The sequence below is a fragment of the Corvus brachyrhynchos genome, unplaced genomic scaffold (assembly GCF_000691975.1).
Source record: "Corvus brachyrhynchos isolate BGI_N302 unplaced genomic scaffold, ASM69197v1 scaffold23, whole genome shotgun sequence".
Taxonomy (NCBI): domain Eukaryota; kingdom Metazoa; phylum Chordata; class Aves; order Passeriformes; family Corvidae; genus Corvus; species Corvus brachyrhynchos.
Genome location: NW_008238983.1, coordinates 12,098,984 through 12,119,277, shown reverse-complemented (window position 1 = coordinate 12,119,277; position 20,294 = coordinate 12,098,984). Strand labels below are relative to the sequence as shown.

The 20,294-nt window shown below is 37.1% G+C and overlaps 1 protein-coding gene across 1 annotated transcript in view; it reads right to left on the bottom strand.

Annotated features, from left to right (window-relative positions):
• Positions 1-20,294, bottom strand: part of ABCA13 (ATP binding cassette subfamily A member 13) — a 175,725-nt gene that overhangs the window by 66,396 nt on the left and 89,035 nt on the right. The window contains exons 38-42 of the mRNA XM_017738711.1: positions 6,062-6,308; positions 5,018-5,107; positions 4,360-4,432; positions 2,689-2,807; positions 1,648-1,735 (exon numbers count right to left, since the gene is read on the bottom strand). Of these exons, the coding sequence (XP_017594200.1) occupies positions 1,648-1,735; positions 2,689-2,807; positions 4,360-4,432; positions 5,018-5,107; positions 6,062-6,308 (617 nt within the window). The remainder of the gene's footprint in view (positions 1-1,647; positions 1,736-2,688; positions 2,808-4,359; positions 4,433-5,017; positions 5,108-6,061; positions 6,309-20,294) is intronic.

The following is a 20,294-nucleotide window of genomic DNA, read 5'->3' as shown; positions in this document are numbered from 1 at the left end:
AATTTATCCCTGTCCTGATGGCAGGTGGAGGTCTATACCAAATATATTTAAAAAAAAAAAACCTGACAAAAATCACAGTGCAAGCATGTCAAAACAAGAGTTTAAAATGATTAAAGAGAGTCAGAAAAAAAATCTTACTGAAAACCTTCATGTTTCTAATGAAGGAATGATGGAACTGGAGTTCAAAACTATAAAATATATGGGACTAGAAGAGAGATTATAAATAACCAAAATCTATGTGCTCAGATTTGTATATAAAATAGGGAGATTTCTAACAAATTATATGGAAAAGGCATTAGAAAGAGGAAGTGATTTTGCAAAACTAAGCATGAAATTATATTGGTCTGGAGAATATCTGTATTGTTTTCTAACACTTTGTCCCAAAATGGATTTGGGATGAAGCTTACTTATGCTGTTCCTTGTATTCTTTTTTTATAAAAGCAAATAAAATCTATATTTACATAAAACAATTTAAAGGCAGAAGAATCTTTTTGTCATATACTAATCTGGAATCTGGAAAATGCATATCTTCCTCTTAAATCTTGTTTGCCTCAAATACACAAACAGAGACCACTTGTTACAGTGGGATACTGCGACACGCGTATCAAACAATGAGGCCCGTGGAAAAGAAATATCTATGGACCAATTCTTGCTAGATGTTTCAGAGATGTTTATTTCTCCAGCCGCATGGCCGGGGCTCTGCCCAGGAACTGTTCCAGTCACGGGACCCGAGGGTCCTTCTGCCCGCGCAGGGAACACAAACCAACCAATGGGAACGAGGCTGAGCAGGGGCAGGGAAACCCCGTGCCTCCCCCCCAGGGCCCCTCTCCCAGGGCTACACGGTGGGGGGGAAGACCCCAACAACCACTCACTGATATGCATCAATGTTTCTCCAAAACTGCTGTTCCTCTACTCATAACACATCTACATTTGAATGGATCGCAAAAGTCAAAGAAGAAGGATTATTCTAAGCACAACTAAAATAAAGGGCTTTTCCTTGAGGCCTTTTGGTATGCAGTGGAGTGGTACAGTATTTCCCTACCATGAAAACTTGGGATGAGACCTGGAGGCTAACAAGCACTTACCAACGCAGGGGATTTTATTTCCCTTGGAATGTTTTAGAAAGGTTCTTCTGAGAAAAGGATAGTATATATGTTATGCAGAAGGAGCTGCTCCTAGAAAATGCTTTTACTCTTAGGGGAAAGGTGGTGAGAGAAATGAAGCAAAGCAAAGTATCCCTTGTAGGCATGAAAAAGCATCAATAGCCACCCATTATTGTGATGTTCAGTGCACTTTGGCCAATTGTGACACTGGCTTTTTGGAGAAGACAGAAAAAAATTATTATTTGGCTGGCTATCTAGAAACAAGATTTAAACTTAGATTCTAAAATTAATTCACTGGAAAAAGGCAAGCAAACAAACAAAAGCTATATCATTTGACTGATTTAAAACTGTTTCTCAAACACAGGAGAATACTTCAAGAATTATGAACAGAGTTAGACTATAGGAGACAGAGGATTTTCTCCCAATTATTCAGTGCAAGGATTTTATGTAATGATTTATTATTTGCTAAGTGCTGTGATGTCTGAAGCCTGAAAAAGTAATCAATACATATATACAGATGTGCACACATGCATGCAACTCTTACCTTAGCCAGGGGCTGAGATTTGGTGTTATTCAATTTTTTATCTTGAAGTTCAAATGCTTTCCTCCCTCCAAAAGACCAACCACCATATCTGGTAGCAGAAATTAAAGTAACAAAGAGTGATCTGCCTTAAGCTTGCAGTTTGCTTGCAAGGGTAAAGTTGAGATAGCTACAATAATGCTTTCTTTTTCAACTAAAAGTAAAACTTCACCCCTCAAAAACTCCTCGTTAAAAAGGAAGGGGACAATGTAGTTTTTAATCAGGTCAATATTACTGGCTCTTTTCTAGCAAAGGTATTCCCTTAGATAAGAATTTTTGCTTTTTGAAAGCTGAAATCTCTGAGCAACAGGAAGGGTTGTAAGGTATTACTGACTTCCAGCAGCATCTTAAACAGCTTTATTTCTTCCTATTCCATTCATATGCTAGCTCAAATCTTTCACCCAAAAATGCTTACCTCTCTTTATATTAAATCAGATACACCTTCTTTTAATACATAAGTGGCTAACACTTTCTTCTCCTCTATAAAATCATATTTAGTCTAATATTTCCACTTACATTATCAGCAGTGGTTGAGCTGTAAGGGCACATAAGTAGCTTCAAAATACAGCAGATAACCTCTGTTGCTGATATCACAGATTATGAAGTATTGCCAGGGGCATAGCAGCCCTTTTTACTTCAAAGAAAATTTTAATTGGAGCATATCCACCTCTGTTTGATTGAGTCTCTGAGTAATGGAAATTATCTTGTTCACCTGGTTTAGATATGCATCTCTGAGATGCTAAAATAACTCAGTACGTGGAAGAAAGTCCAGAGTATGCCTAGAGCCAATCATCATGCAACTGCTGGAGGAAGTTCTGAGATGAGACCACTGAGCGGCTGTCACGCTACCTTGAATCGCAGCCTGACTCTATGCCTTGATAACAATCACCAGATAAAGACAACAAACGTTTATATTCTCAGTGACAAATGTTTATTCCTTGGATCAGGAAGGACTATGGGGTTTATATGCAAACGACAGCCAAAGGCTAGACATTGTAAGGTTACCTTGTTTTGTTGGAAGACCACACTAAATACTCTTCCACAGGGAACCCTGAAAGATTATACAAAATATGTCCTCTCTTATTCTTCACATAGGGAGCAGAGGTATTGAAGCTTGAGCACATCTGAAAAAAAAGTATACATAAGTAAAGCATTTTTTTAAAACAGTGGCACTACATTTAGCCTTATTTTTGGATTTTTATGCAGATTTTACAGCATTTCTTTTTAACTGGATTTGCCTTTCTCAGCTTTAACAGATTTTCAATAAATTATGTTTAGTTTTGTAAAGCAACTCAAACGATTGTGTCAGCTACATATTAGAAATCCCTTTGATTTCTCTTGCAGCCCTGTCAGTCAGTTTGTTTTGAAAACGTCAAAACTTGTATATAAGTTTAGGAATGTTTACAGCAATGAAAGAGGCAAGACTGCTATTTCTTTGCTTTTCCTGAGAAGAAACACAAAATAGGCACCAGATAAATATGAGATGAAATCAAAATTCTAATTAATGTTATATGCTTCTAAAAATTTCATTGATGGGCTGAAGAAAAGAATAAAGGAAGATGTCTTCTAATGATTCAGTGGGACATTTTCACAACCAAAGAAAGGTGACAGATATTAGACTCAATTACCTCAGAAGCTTTACAAAGCACTTTATGTCAACCAACTGAAAAATTTTAATGCTTTTTTGATATCTCGACCCTACAGAAATTAAAAATTCACTCTCAAAGATTGCTCATACATAGCTCACAGATACAAGTTCTCCCTCCATTGTCAAGCAACTTCTCTCCTTTCAGTTTTCCTGGTTAATAGGCCTCTCCCTGTGTAAGTTCCCATTTGTATTTTATTCAACCTTCTTGTATTTTAGGTATAAGTTTCATTAGTATTAAAGACAAACTTATTCCTTGCCCAGAAAAACAAAAAACTAGTTTCCTCCTTTCATTTTTCCCAAAACAGTATTGCTATATTTCATATGCAACTCTTGTTCTAAATAATTATGTCTTTATAAACAAAAGAAACTTTTTTGTAGGATATTCCCTTTTGGGGAAGTACATTTGCCACCTCAGACACAGTTTCATACTCTTGTTTATTACTCAACCCAGAGCAAGTCATCAGGAAAAGTCATTAGTCAAGAAGGTCAGAAATTCATTGTTTTTCAAAATCCTTCATGTCTTCAAGCCTGATGTATTTTCAAACCCAAAATCCAAGCCAAAAGCAAACTCTAACAATTAAATCTCATTCATGTGTAGATTCCCTGGTGGGTTCTATCAGCTACGTTCACCCACACTTCCCTTTGAAAGTAGGCAGTGTTCCAGATGTTATGGAAGTGTTATACTTTAACCTTGTTGTACATGATGATTTTTCTTAATCAGAGTCCTGTAACACATTTAAAGTAAGTTGCATCTGCTGAAAATAGTTCGGCTGTCTCTGTTCCTGTTATTTCGAATCAATCTATAGCCATTTCTAGTGCACATATGTGTTCATATGCATCAACAAGAAATTTGTGTATAATTTCATTAGCTGAAACAGAAGTAAATCTCCAATCATAATAAGGCTGGACCTGTGAGGATTTATTTCCTCATCACTTTCACTAGCCCTTCAAAAACAGCAGCCAATGAATTAGAAATAATATATGCACACATATTTTTTACATACATAAGTAAATAAAAAACTACATACCTCCTGTTCAGACACACATTCGCACGAATCCTGGGATGACGTAGATTCTATCTGCCAGCATGAATTATTTTTTCTAATGGGAATAAATGTAATAAAAGTATAGCTATCAAATGAAAGGAATATACCACTTAACAGAAGAAATCCAGAGAGTAATGAGCAGATCTGGCATGCTGAACGCCTTCTTAGTATTTGATCACAGTGGCAGCTCTGTCTAAAGTGATACAAATTTTACTCATTTTTATCAAAGTTGATTTATTAAAAATATTTTTATAGGCATCGAATGAGCTTCATGTCTCATATTTGCAGCACTTACTAAAGCATTGTCACCACTGCATTCCTGAATTTGGAAATCTAGAATGCTTCCTAACAAGTATTTTCCTTATCATCTATTTATCCTTCCTATGGACACAAGACTTGATCAAAATCATCGTAAAATTAATCAGATTACTGCCACTGACTTTTAAGCTGTATAGATCAGACCTTTTAACAGTAAAGCCTACTTATGCTCTTTACCTGGATGCCAGCTCGTTTATCAGAACAGATTTGTCACTAACCCCATGCTGCCAAAAAAAGCCTAAGATAATCCATTACAGAGAAAGAAAAAAAATGAAAAGTTCAATACTTAAAGTAAGGAAATAGTTACATTAGTCACAATTACCCAGGTTGTGAATCTGTGCATGTGAGGTCCCAGTCAGAGAAATATCCCAGTAGAATCTGAGAAAGGTTTCCTAGGTTATCATCTTCAGTGCTGTTCAAAGTGGGCCACAGGGGTAAGGAGTGAAGGGGAAAGAAAAATTTTAAAAAAAGAAAATAAATAAAGACATATTAATATGTTTAGCTTTATTAACCTTCAGGCTCAAGGTCCTATGTATTTTCCAAGAAATTAAGGGACTATAAAATCCATGCATAGAAAACATACCAAAGTAATCTCATTTCAAAAAACTCTATGTGAACATGTAAAGAAAATTCATTACAATTATGGCTAAACAAATCTCAACATCCACCCATGGGCATCATTCTCTTTATAATCCTTTATTCCTAGCAGTTAGCATGGCTAAAATTTTTTATGCTTATAAAATAAATTTATATTATATTTATAAGTTCAAACAGCATCTTGTTATGTTTATCTGTACATTTGCACAGTAGAGAAAGTGACCCATACATGTCATATTCACTCTATAAAAATTAATTCTATAGATATTGTACACTAAAAGTCAATGAATAAATAAATAAATAAATAAATAATCTAGTTGGTTTCAAAGCTGAACATTTAGAAATTAAGTTGAGTAAGAAGGGCAGCAGGCTTTGTTAATACTGTGTAGCATTTTTAAACCGAAGAATTGTTTTGAGAAAATAGCTTCAGTCCTAAGCAATTTTTTAAAATGAAGCATGCAAAGGATTGTTCAAATACACTTGTCCATTTACATATAAATGGTCATGACTGGTATTGATTTGAGTTCAATCTTCTCCAAAGTCTTTGCTCTTTCCTCCAGAAAATCCTTCACACAAAGATTTTCTAATTTTATCTTTCCTTCATAATAATCTATAAAAGTGTACTAAACATCTGAGAAAAACCCCACATAACTATTCTCAAAAGTAACCTATCATTCTTTCTAGAATACAAACATTCTTTAAAATATGAGAACTCAAGGGTAAAGGTCCCAGAACACTGGATATTGATGATGATGGATGAGCCCTTTACCTAAAGAAGGATTCTGCATTGTCGTAAAGTCTTGGTGTCAGCTTGAGAGAAGGATAATTGATGGCCAGAGGCTTCACACTAAACAAGGCCATTGCCAGTGCAACAAAGAGGACGGGCAGCAGCACATTTGACAGGCTTCCTCTCCAGTCTCGCCTTATGTGGTGGAACCTTTTCATCAGAAGGGCCACAATCTGTGTGAGAACAAGGCGGGCTCCACGCACACTCAAGGCTCCCGCAAGTGAAATATCTAAGTGAGACAAAGAAACAACCTCTTGACAAACAAGGAAAATCAAATTGAAATTTCATGTGCTACATTGTCAAATGTAGAACATAACGGCCTCTTAGCTCTAATAAAACCAAACTACATAAAACAAGCACATTCTCCTGAATGGAATAGTATAGCCCCATACCACATCACTTCCAAGTAAAACTAATTAACTAATTAACTCTTCCTATGAGAAAAAACAGATATTCAGTTAACACACTGCTATAGCTTCCTGTGCACAGCTAATGGCTTACTGAATACCTATTTTCCCTAGGTATTCCCTATGGTCCTGCACTGGTACAATCATTCCTTGTGCCTTGCCACCTTTGTTCCTGGAAAATTTACTTTGACAAACATGTCGTGTATTAGAACTAAGGTCTTGATCTACCTTGGCTGGAATGAGTGGCAACTTTTCCACAGAAATTTCAATGGATCATCTTCAGAGCATCTAACAGAGCATCACAGTTGCTAGGCACATGGATTCTCATAAAATCATTCCCTTCATTTCCCTGCTCATATGGGACTGATAAAATTTTCATATTTGTTAGTCAGTTCAGTTTTCAGAGCTCATGGGCTGTCCTTCAGATTCACATGGGAGTGTGTCCACAGCTCATTAACATCTCACCAATCAATCAGTTTGCTGATAGTCTCTCCCTTCATTTTATTTTATTTTATCATTCTCTGTCAGACACTTGTGAATCACACAAATCACTTTGCCTCCATTTAGCCCCTAATGCCTTCTAGGTATGTGCAGGTTCTTATCAAATTCTCTTGCCTGTGGCCCTGCCCAACTGAATGTCCTTCATCCTCTTTCCTTCCTCACAGCATAGCAGCGTCTGGCAGATTTACTACCACAGGTATTTGCACTGTAGCAAGACTGAATAGCCAGTTTATTATAGTGCTCAGTGTCATGCTATATTTTATGAACCCTTGTGATTTGCCACTTTTTACCTTCCTTCTGCATACTGAGATCACTCTAAGCAGCATTTCCATGTTCCATGTTTAAACAACTATGTGTATGGAAGTTCTCAAGTAACCTCAAATTAATTGTCCTTCTCTTAAAGCAGTTTTTTCCTGAGTTTAATCCCCAAACCTTTGCATTGTTCTATCAGAGTTTTATCCAAGAAGTGAGGCAAACAGGGAGAAAAATTAATCAGAAAATAAGCCAAACTTCTGACCATGGTCATTGAGCAAAAGAGCTCAAATTCTGCACTCATTTCTCCAAGTAAATACAGGTTAATCACCCTCAGTCCCTGGGAAGGTCACACATCAAATTCTCCAGAAGATAACACCCAGGATATGAAAACCAAGAAATGACTGGGAATAAACATGATATATTTGTACTGTGTCACCTAGAGCTCAGCATGAGTACAGGGCTGGTTTGGTGAATGAAGGATGAGCAGCATGTGCTGTTTATTCTGATTTAACAAAGCCTGTGATGTGGTCTCCCACAGTTGAATGGGGTGTGGAGGACCACAGGGATCACTGGCTGGACTGACAGACACCATTCTGCAGTCTGGGAGCAGGGATACCGGATCTAGCTGAGGAGCAGCTGGTTAGTAGGGGTGCCCCTCGGGGGCAACGATGAGGAAAACACTGGCTAACAGTACTTTTTAACACAGATGTGTGTGCATACCTGCACCTGGAGGGGATCCACCCTGTTTGGAGTCATCTTAATGTCAGGCACTGTGGACAAGGAGAACCTGCTGGCAGCAGGAGCAGCTCTCTGGCAGCACCTAAGGATGCTAGTGGCATCAGGGAGCAAAATCCCTGCTCAGGGAAAGGACAAGCTGCAACAGGCACCAGCTGGTATCTGGGAAATTCTGATATCATATACCAGGAAAATAAATTTCACTGTGACGAAGACAACTGAAACTCAAGACCAGACTGGACATGGCACTAAGTAACCTGCTCTTGACCTGCTTGACCTGCATTTTCAATATTAGTATTATCTGATTTTAACAGACTATAATTAACTCTAATTAATTTGGGGGTTATTTTAGGGGAAGGGAAAGGGGGGAAATTCCGGTATTTATTCCGTTAAGTTCACAACCAAATGTTGGGGTTTTTTTCCTCAGAAAATCCCATAGAACAGAAATTCTTTCTTTAGGCAGTTCTAATCACAGCCATAGCTTGCTAATTTGACAGCTAACACAAATGGGATTTAAGGTTTTTAGTCTCTCTGGAGAGAAAAAGTAGTTTCAGAATTCAGATTCTGGCTCAGCATTCAAGTGCCCTGATCAAGAAGGATTACATTTTAGGTTTGGAATTTTTTATTCTGTAATTTGGAGTAGGAGGAGGAGACATTCTTGTTAAGAATTTTTTTAAAGAAAACTTCTTAGAAATGTATTAAGTTCTTCATATTATCATGGTAAGACTCTCAATAGTTGTTGCAATACAAAATTGAGACACTCAGAGGCAGAAAAATTTTCGGGGTACGAGTGGTTTTAGAATAAAACACATCCAGTAAGTGCTTCCAGCTCAGAATCCTTGAAATTGTAAAGTATGCTATCTCTCATTTATCAAAGTAGCAAAATGCCAGAACAGAAGCACAGAATTAGATATTTTTTGTAGTCCCAGACTTGTTTATAGATCATATGCATGAAATGTGAATGAAAGAGGCTTCAAAACATTTGACCCTTTGAATCTCTGAAAGGCAACCATGACATCTACTTTCTGGGGACAGAAAGGAAAATCAGACCTGCCATTCATTCCTTTTTCTTGACAAACAGAGCAGAGAGAAATTATAACAAATTAATTCAGATTGCCAAAGGAACGGAAACTGTCACCATGAATATAAATAATTGTCCATTTTGCCCAATATCCTGACTCTTACTCAATATTCATAACGCCAGTGAGCCAAGACATATCCCAAGAAGATGCAATAAACCATTATAGTGGAAGTATATGTTTGACTGTTTGACTCAGGCACTTCTTTTTTTAAAAGTGATTTATCTTCTTCAAAACCTCATATGTTTATTATTTAAAATTCTAACTTAAAAGGGTGCCAAATATCTTTCTGAAGTATCTTAAATTTCCATCTTTGTGACCTTGAATTCTGTCATTTCTTTGTGTTTCAGATACAAAACAAAATTCTTGTTTATCTGTTTTGAATTTATTCTATTTGATGATACTGGATGGGCTCTTAAATCTTGCTTTAGGAGACAGGTTATAGAAGTTTTCAACCCATCTTCTGCATAAATAATCTCAACCTTTCACTCTCCTCTTATAAAAATCTTTACAGTCCTAATCAACCTCGCCACTTGTCTCAAGTCCTCTTATATTAACACTGTATCAGTCTCAAGATATATTGTGTTCAATGCAGCTATCTATCAGATGTGGAAACACTACTGATTTATGCTACAGTATTATGCATTCTTGTACTGATCCACTTGTTTTCTTTATGCATCATACCACTTCATCTGACTGCAGCCACACTGTGAAAAGTAGCCTGCATTGGGTTTTCCATAATGGACTCAGTATGGCTTTCAAGATTCCCAAGGTATTAAATCACGCTTTCAACTAGAACCTACAGAATTAATTTTTGCTTCATAAAGCTTGTAAGTAATTGACCACCTACATCTGGTATGTATGTCAGGATGCATAAAAACAGCATACATTTGTGGGAAAACAGCTTTTGATTATCACTGAGAATCATAAAGGCTAGAAGACAAGACCAGCTGACCTCTCTGTTATGAAGTCAATTTTTATGCAGAAAGCTTATGAAAATATCCTCATTAATAATTTAGATCATAGAATTAAAAACCTGACCCAACTGTTAGAAGCTGTCTTGCTTGACTTACGATTGCCATTATCCACCAGAAGGGCAATTATACTCACAATTAACTTCCCAATTCATCCAGACTCTTCTTTGTATTATGGACAAGATTTTTGCTGGTTTCCAATACATATAGGTTAATATTAGGTACAGGGAAACAAAACAAGTCCTAGAAACAAAAATCTAGAAACAAAGATTTTCAAAATCCTTGCCTATAGACTACTCTGGAATTAGGAGCAGAAGAAATTATTGTAGAAGTCTCTGACTTGGTATTAGATGGTCCTTTTGTCCTGTGTTTTGCACTTCTAGAAAATGATGTAATTTGTGTGTGTTCACAGCCAGGAGGATACCTGTTCAATTCTACTTCTGTCACTTTGGCATTTAGACAAGTCATTTAGAGGAGGTCCAGATTTTGGGAAGATAATCCTGGAACTGCAATACCCTGGCAAAACAGTTGAGCTAGCTCATATGAAACTGTTTGCATTCAGAGGCAGTACATATTTATTGGCTTATCAGAAGTTCTACGCCAACAAGTAGTTCTAAGCTGAGCAAGTGAACTGACATAATTCTGCATTTCAGCACATGCCACACTGGCCCAGAGGCAGTACTAGCCCACCAATCTGTGCACAGCATTCCATTAGAAGATATAAAAATGTCTTTCCTCTTCTTGCACATTTTTATACTCATTATAAAAATTAGTATAATATTGATTTTGTTTCCAGGAGGATTTTGAAGACTGATTTTCATGTGGGGAATTTGGAGAAAAGGTGCTTTCATGATGTAAAGTATAAAGGGAATGCATCTGGTCTGTGTTTCAGACTGTAACTGATTCTTGCTTATATATAATAGGGTAATGAGCTCTCTCTATCCAGATCTGGCCAGAAAAATATTTATTTTGGGGGGAAATTTCACAAGAGAAGTTCCCTTGTGGCATTTTTAGATATAAATCCTCCTATTCCTCCCCTCAGAGTATTTTTAAGTTTAGGCATTTTGAACATTTCTTCTAAAAAATTGGTTTAAATTGTTTCCATCCTAAGAATTTCCTGTCTTACAGTTTCTCCCTTTCCACACATATTGATTTATCCAATTAAGTAACATTTTTGAAGGGAAAACCTGTGGGGTTTTAATTAAAACTTTAGTTTTATATTTTGATCCCCAGATCCCAAAATGGGATTCTTCATGGGCCTGAAGACCTTTCAAAGTAATAGAGATCTAGGTAACTGTAGAGTTCATCAGTAGAATTAACATGTTTTAAAGCCAAAGCATTGGTGTCTGTCGCTGCCCAACCTTCTAAAGAACTCCCTTCACAACTCAAATCTCCCATGCCCTTTTCCTCAAGCCAGACAATTGACTGATTAGAAGATTTCCTTCCTTTATCTAGGATATTATTCTTGTTCAAGATCTGACACGCTTAATATTTTGTTACACTGAAGACTACTGAAAGGATAGCATGAACAATACATCTGATTCCTATTGAAAAATCAAGAAAGAACCAGCATAACCAGAATAAAGTGCTGCATACTCTCACTGAAGAAACTCCAACACCCAAATCTCACAGTCCAAAACCCTGTCCCTAGAAAAACTACCAGCACACTCATAAAGGAGCCTCTTTAGGCTCTTAATTTTTTTTTATTTCCCAGAATAAGGGGTGTGAACAGAAGTTCATTTGTACACAAAAAGCTTAGGAAAAGAATGGGGCAAACTCCTATCAAACTCTCACTCTATATAGAAGAAATACATTCTACAGTCAGGGCTAAACAGAGTGTGTTACACAGCAATGTGTAAGGGGCTGAAGAACTGGTAGGATACCATTGCACATAAATCTTAGGAGAAACACTTTACAGCACCCTCACACTCACCAGGTTGGAGAGGAGATATATCTGACTTTCACCGGTTAAATGAAAGACAGATGTGTAAAGTAGGATTGTGCAGAAGAAAAAGTGTAAAATATCCAGATGTTAGAAAGCAAAAAGCCTTCATCCATAAAATATTTTTTTTTTACTCTTTCTTGCTGTATTGTTATCAAAGCAGTGACAGAGGTTCATCCAAGCAAGAGCGCTTGATCCTGGACAGCACTCTTTGCATCCACAATTTTCATTTAGGCTTGTCGCAGGAGATGAACACATTGTACAGATAACATAAGGCACATAATTAAATGATAATGGGAAATACATGTGCAGAGAAGGACAACAAATCTAATGAAGGGCCTGGAGCACAAGTCTTATGTGAAGTGGCTGAGGGAGCTGGGGTTGTTTAGCCTGCAGAGAAGGAGGCTCGGGGTGACCTTATCACTCTCTACAACCACCTGAAAGGAGGCTGTGGCCAGGTGGGGATTGGTCTCTTCTCCCAGCCAACCAGTGACAGGACAAGAGACATTGTCTTAAGCTGCAAGGGAGGGAGTTTTAGGTAGGACATCAGGAGGAATTTCTTCACAGAAAGTGTGATGCAACATTGGACTGGACTGCCCAGGGAAGTATAGGAGTCACTGTCCCTGGAGGTATTTAAGGAAAGACTGGATGTGGTGCTCAGTGCCGTGGTCTAGTTGACATGGGGGTGTTAGGTCATAGGTTGGATTCGATGATCTCAGAGCTCTTTTCCTACCTAAATGATTCTGTGATTCTGATTCCGTAAATTTTTTAACAACTAAAATGAGCTCCAGTCTTTTTTATTATTTTTTTGGGAGAGGAGGAACTGTTAAAAACAAGGAATTTTCAGTTTATAGTTTCACATGAAATATGACTGATACGAACACTTCAAGCACTGCTCTAAAATACTCTCCTCCTCTTGGACCTTAACCCTACCTTCCATGGCATAGTTTTGGGATAGGTAATGAGCAGATCTGTAAATAATTAAAATCAGGACTAATTTTTGAGTACTGAATAACCCAACTGAAGAGAATACATTACAATAGTTCTCAAAATAACCTGAATAGAATACATTACCTAGATTCTCAAGAGCTCATTAAGGAGCTCATAATGCAGCAAATTACTATTCCTGTCCCCCAAACTCTCCAGCTTTTGTAGAGTTTACTACATGAACTTGATCAGAGTCCATATCTGAATCTACTGTTTCTACAGCCAACCAGCATCAGACTGTGCTGCTGCAAAGATCTACAAAAGAGTCAGAACAGATTTATGTGTGAAAAATAATCCAATTCAAGGTCTTTATTTTCTCTCCAGGCATAACATAGACTCATTTACATTATGAACATCATCCTTTAATTTCAAGAACTTGCATTTTAAAAGTTACCACATACTAAATGTATGAACAATAACAAAGCAATGAGCACCACTGAATGAAAGCAAAATATTTCTTAACAATTACGCAAAGTAGATTAAAACTAAAAATTAGATTCCAGTTCTCCTTTCCATGTTCACAGACAATCACAACTACTTATAGCCAACATTATAATTCTATTATATGAACTATGAATTTAGGTATCTGAAATGCCTATTCAATACAGAAAGAAGGCAAGCCAGCCTCTTCAATTAACATAACTGATACTGAAGTGCCTACAGAATTTCCTGACTATTTTAACCTTCTATTTAATGCAAAAATACTCAGTCTCATGCCACTGCAAAAACCCATTAAGCTTTGTCATCACTCGTATCAAAATAACAGAAAATCTTCTAAAAGTAAAAATGCCAGACCATGCAACAGCACTGCATGTGTGGTAGTAGATAAAAACTTTAGAGCAGATGTGCATCACAACCAGTCTCTATTTTAAGAGTAAATTCGGGGAAGCAAGAAAGTCCAAATGGCATTTAGCAAGTAAATAAAATAGTTAGAAAGACAATGAACTGAGACCTCTGCTTTTAATTTATGGACCTGCTTTATACTCTTGCCTTCCCAAACCTATTTGTCTGTTTTATCTACTCATTGCACTCAGTCTTAAAACTAGACTGCAAGCTGTCAGAGGTGTTAAGGACCTTGATTTTTATTCTTACTATTAGTCTGTAGGGTATTTGGAACAACAGGACATGACTTTAGATTGGGTTTCCAAGGCACCACAGTGCGTATATTGCACAATAATAGCTACTACAGCAGCCCAGGAAAAACAACACCCCTGTTGCTGCTCAAGTGTGAGATGATGTCAAAATACCCCTTGTTGTTTTTACTAGTATGGAAATGGGCAGGAATGTAGCCACAGAAGAAACTTGACTTAATGTATATTTATTTTGGAACATAACACTTCCAGGTTATAACAGCACTGTCATTACTTTCAGTGAAGGGAATTAATTTTGTAGGGCAAAATACTCTATTTCCTTGCCTTCTGCAGCCATAAGAACACAAACAGTACATGAGCATCAAGAAATGGGAAACAATAGTGCTGCCTCCTTATCCATCACCCTACAGACTCCATGGAGAGCCAAATGCAGTTGCTACACTGACTGCCAAGCTAATCTGGTTAATGGCCACCTAAGCTAGTCTGGACCTGACGGAAGAGAAGGACACACTGCTGAATGCACTGTTCCCATAACTCATAAATAGAGGGTTTCAATTGTTTCTACATTTGTGATGCCTAAAACAATCTCTGTTTTTACATTTCCATTATTTTTTCTGCTTTGCCTTGATTTATATCTCTTCCCTTCATTCTAGTTGGGATTTTTGCCAGCTGACACCACACTGAAAAAGAAGTTTGCATTAAATAACAAGTAGGTTTTTTAGATCTGTGGGGTGAACTCCACTGAGGCTGGGGCAACTTCATCATTATGGGATGGGCATATTCTTTGAATACAAAAAAAAAAAAACCAAAAAAAAAAGAGAAGTATTCAGTCAGGTAGACAGACTATCATGCCTTGGAAAAGAAAATAAGTGCAGATTTGAAAACTCTAAGTCACTGATTCTGAGTTTCTGCATGGTTAACTTGCAACATTAACAGCTATGCTAATTTCAATTTCCAGGAGATAATTTTCCAAATAGATATCCTTTTATTGCAGTACTATTGCCCCTGTAGTGATGCACCTGCAATGAATTGCCACATGGAGGAGAAGGAAAGTAAAGGAAGAGCTGAAAAACAAGCACGGAATGGTGGCTACGAAAAGGAAGCCTATTTACACCTTCTGTCTGTCATCTTTGAAGGTACAAAAGTCGAGGAGAAGCACAGTCTGTCAGAATTGCAAAAAAAATCCTAATTCATTTCATATGTATCTATATAACTATGTCAGACTTGGCCAAGAGAAAGAATACATTTGTGCGTGCACAGGCAAGCAACCATCAGATACACCTTGTGCACTAGACATACCCTCCTACTACAATAAGCAGCACACTTGTTGAGGTTGGTTCCTTTTCTTTCTAGAATACTCAGGAAGTTGTTAGAATTCAACCCACTAAATTCAACCTATAGACTCAAGTTACAACATTTCAGCATTGAATCCAATGCAGACAACAGGGCTACAACCCACAGTGCTTTTGCTGTGTTTGGTGAAAAACTCGTGAAAGGGCAGGACAGCCACAAAATCTGAATGTTTGCTTTACCACTGCCCATAACATTGCATGTGAGACTTAATGCTAAATGCCTTAGCATTTCCAACTAGACAGATTAAATATAGCAAAGGAAGAAAGAACTATATATTCAAACCAGGTGTTCTCTAACACTTCCCACTGGTAACTTGCTTCCCAGAAAGGGAACTTTTAAATAGCAACTGTCCATTTTTGTACTGCAGATGACTTCTGTCATTCAGCTTCTCAGCTTGCAGTGAGTGGCCTTTGAAAACACTGTGTACAGCACTCTGGAAGAAACCTCTTGGAATTGCTCAGAAAAAAATGAGACATCAAATGGAGAAAACAACTTCAGCAGGGCCCAGATTTCACCCTGACAGAAAAGGACATTCTGACCCACTTTAACTTTTAGAATTTGTGCAAGTATTACCTTAATACAAACAAAGTACTTAGTCTAAAATATTGCAGCTCCCATAATCAAGAATATTTTTAGACCCTATCTCTACTGGAGTTCTTCTATTAATAATACAACCATATCAAATTTTGTGCAGGGAAACAATTCCAAACTGAAAGTTCGGCAGGAGGCATGTTTTATTCAGACCTGAAGCTATAGCAAACAATTGAAAAATGTGTTTGATGAATAATCTCTTTCCTCAGGTATTCTGGTATCTGCCTGAGGAATAGTGGTATTAAACAGCATAATGGATCTTGATTAACAGAACCAAATGCTCCATTTTCTCTAATGTCTCAAATGAATATGTTAACATAAATAAACTGTGAAATTGACCAAGAGATCGATAGAAGCAGAAAAAAATTACATGGCTAAAAATTTCCACCTATACAAAAGTCCAACACCAGGTCTACCATCATGAAGTCCCACATATTTCAAATGAGGAATTGGCTAGCAACAGTGTAGTGTACAACTTGTATCAAGATGTCACCTTGTGACCTGTACAAGGTTATCGTATGAACAGTTGGCAAAAAATGGTGCAGTCCTAAGTGCTCCACATACTGCTCTACATACTGAAGCTACTTCGCATGTTGCCCCTGTAACTCCTAAACCAGTTTTTAGTTAATTTTGAGAAAAAAAACCCAAAACATGTAGTACTGCAGAATGCTGCTAGTAGTGAGAAAACAGATGTGTGAATATTGCTAAAGTTTTTTGTTGGCTTTTGTTGCACAAAATGAATGTTTTAGCAACAGAGCAGAGACAACAATTTCACCAAAGGAGATACTTTTGAGAAGGCACTGGACAGGTGAAAATCTAGTTTCATGTGGAAGCATCAGCCTCAAAGAGAGCTTTACTGGCACAACTAAGATGTGTAGCACACCTTCTACATATGTATGGTATTTACTTAATAGATGAGGCAAGATGTTAAGGAGATTCCATGAAGCCCTTTCCCTAAGCAATGCTCTGTTAAGTAAGAAGGAAAAGTAAGCATCTTACTCTTGATAAGCATTTCTTAAAAAAATTGTTCATTTACATTACTTACATAGTTTAAATTAAAGTGTCTGTATTTGCTGGTGCAACAGCATTAATAAAGCAAAACTGTTTTAAAATACTTGTGTGCATGTGTGAACATACACACACACTTTCTTCATCTGTAAAAATATATGTATACAAACATGAAAAGATCTATAAAACGTACTCTCCACTTGTGAGCTGAAGCAAGGCAAGAAACCATTGAAATTTACTTTTCATATAAAACCTAAAGACTATTAGCAACAAATATTTTCTGACACCTTATGTATGACTTTGTGTTAATTATCTAAGAGTGAAAATTTTCTCCAATAGATAGGCCCCATATTATGAGGGAGAGAAATAGTAGTTTATCTAGAACATGAGATATAAATGCTATCTTTGGAAAAATCCAATTGCTGAACAGCAAAAAAAAAGCATAATCCAAAAGAATTTAACTGTTTAAACTAGGAAGAAAGTATTACTTCCTATGTTGCATTCGTGTTACACCAGGCAACCCATCATTGCTGTGACGTGTGGCAATCCATTGTTGTTTAAATTTCAGTTGAGTTTTGGAGAACAGATTATCACATAAATCATATACTGAATACAGATTTTTGATGATGCTGCAAAAGTGAAAAAAAGTGGAATACCTGCAAAAAGTGCATGCAGGTCATTCTGAAAAGCAGCAAATGAACACAGGAATGCTGGCTGCCAGATCTAAGTTATCCTCTGAGGAAGAGTTCTACTTCCCTTATATGGTTTTATTTCTTTCCTATTTTTTTTAATTACTTAGACATCATTACAACATGAAATGGAAGACAAGCAGTCCTCCAGAATAGAGAATTAGACTTCTGAATATTTCTTTAAAAGACATGATTTTAAAAATGCCATGAAAGATCATATAGGCTGTCAATACTTTTATCCAGTCTGTAGCTGTTGTAAGAGCCTCAACAAAATATAGGAACTAAAAGAAAACAACAGGACATCCAGGAGTGCAAAGGAAAGATTGGAGGTAGAGACACACACACACAGAAGGGAGCACTAGCAAGGATGAGGGGCAAGAGTCGCTGTATGAGGAAATACGCTGTCAATAAGAAATCAAAGAAGGGCTTATAGGCAAGACATGAGAGCTACACAACTGAGATTATTTGATTACTTGCTTTTCAAGATATTAAGGGGGCTCACATTCTAACAATTACCTTTCGATAAATAAAGCTTTCCTAATGCACCTACAACTATCTGTATTCTTTATCCTACAGCTCAAAGAAATATCTGAACATAGTGGATGAGCTTCCAAAGAGTTTCCCTTCTAAAGCAAGCACTGTTAATAACTAACACACAAAACAATTCAGATTAGGACAAAGGCAAGGAAACAGGTTGTCAGAAAAAATCATGTTCGCAATATTATCATATTCTCATACACGCATATGAGGCAGTAAGACCTGAGAGATGTTAATATCAAATACAATTTTCTGTTTAGAAGGCTCTTTAGATATGTGGAAATTTAATATATAGTCATCATCATCAGAGATTGCATCAGTTCTGGTGACCCACAACTTAAATAAAGTCTCCCTGAGGATTCTGCTTCTTCTATCTTAGGCAGGATAGAAGAGGCATCATCTCTTCCATCATAAGATGGGGCTATGCAACAACTTTCCTCAATTGTTATCAGATTGTAGTCTGAAGATTACTATTTCCAGTTTCTAACTTACTGAAGTCTGAATCCATATCTGTAACACAATATACTGGTTCAAGCACACTTTCCACTCAAAATGAGACTCATATGTTTTAAGAACAAGAAAAATACCAAATTACAGGAAAGGAGCTACTAAGTCACTTTCATAAAGTGACTTTTATGAAACCAACTCAATTCCATCAAGAGCATACTTTCATGAGCAATTAGTTGGTTTTCAAAATACAAATTTCAAAACAATTTGTTGTTTTGTTCTCTGGTTCAGTACAACTTGCAGGAATCTGTAGTCTTTTTTTTCAAGTGAGCCCCCTTTTGGCAGGTGCTTTACTGACCATTTTCTTCTCTAGTGCTGAAGACAAAAAAAGGTCTCTGTGAGAAGGGCAGACAGGGTCAATTTCTTTCACATATCAGAAGCAAGGAGATGAATGTGAGGACAAGGAGGCTAGGAATATGGATGAGCTTCTTGGCACTGTAAGAATAGCATCCTTTACTAGAAAACAGCTGTATTTCTATTGTTTTTCAACAGCCCTCTAATGTCTGAGCCTACCCAAGAGAGAATCCAAGATGTTCATACTGTGGATGAAAAGTAGAAAAGAACCAGATAGCAATCACAAAGAAAACAACTTGTAGGGGATGAGAGAAGAAAGTAGTGGGTAAAAAAATATTAAACACCTGAGGAAGGAGGAAGAAACTGACAATTTGCTTTCAGAAGGATAGAAGGATTTACAGTTACACACGTACTGAGAAAGCAAATTCATATATAAACCTTAAACAACTCAAATGATCTTATTTTCAAAATCAGCTAACTTTTGTGACAATTGATAGGTAATATTATAAAGATGCTCCATTCTTATTCTGTCCTTCAGAGAATATTGAAAGGGTGAAGAAAGCAAGATTCAGGTTTAAGGGATAGAAAGCTAAATATTTAAAGAGGCAAAATTAAGTTTTCAACACATGCAAGAATCATGAGATTTCCTGCAAGAAACTAATTAAAACAACAGTAAAAAAAGCTAAAGGAAAATACAATGTATCCAAGATTTTTAGACCAGCTATTTTGACAGTTCTTTTTCAAGGTTTCATGCTGAATTTAAGTGGTAGTGTTATCTATACTGTTAGACTGCCAGAGACTGAAACTTAGGCTTTATCTTCTATCAGTAGATAGCAAAAATTTGAAAATTTTAATACCAGTGTTCATGTCAGCAGCCACTTCTAAACAGAGACACTGATGCTTTGTGTCCACAATATTCTTCTCATAAATCAAGTTACATTTTGTAAGGTGGAGTATTGAATTAATTCCTAGGTCCTTTTATGCAAATTTTACAGGGAAAAGTATTACAGCTGGTGGGGTCAGTAGCTCTGACCCAGGAAGAGGTGACCGGTCCGGGGAGATGGTCCCAAAAGGAATCGCCTTCCCGAGGCCCGGTGTCTTCCCTCAGCTGCTGGCAGGAGGGCCCTTGCAGAGACTGTCAGCTCTTTAGGGATTATCAGCTCGTGATTCCAGCTCAGCTCTGCGGGGCAGCCTCCAGGCCAAGCCAGACCAGAGAGAGAGATGAGAAGGACCGTGTGGCTGGGTCCGCACCGAAGGGAGGTTTA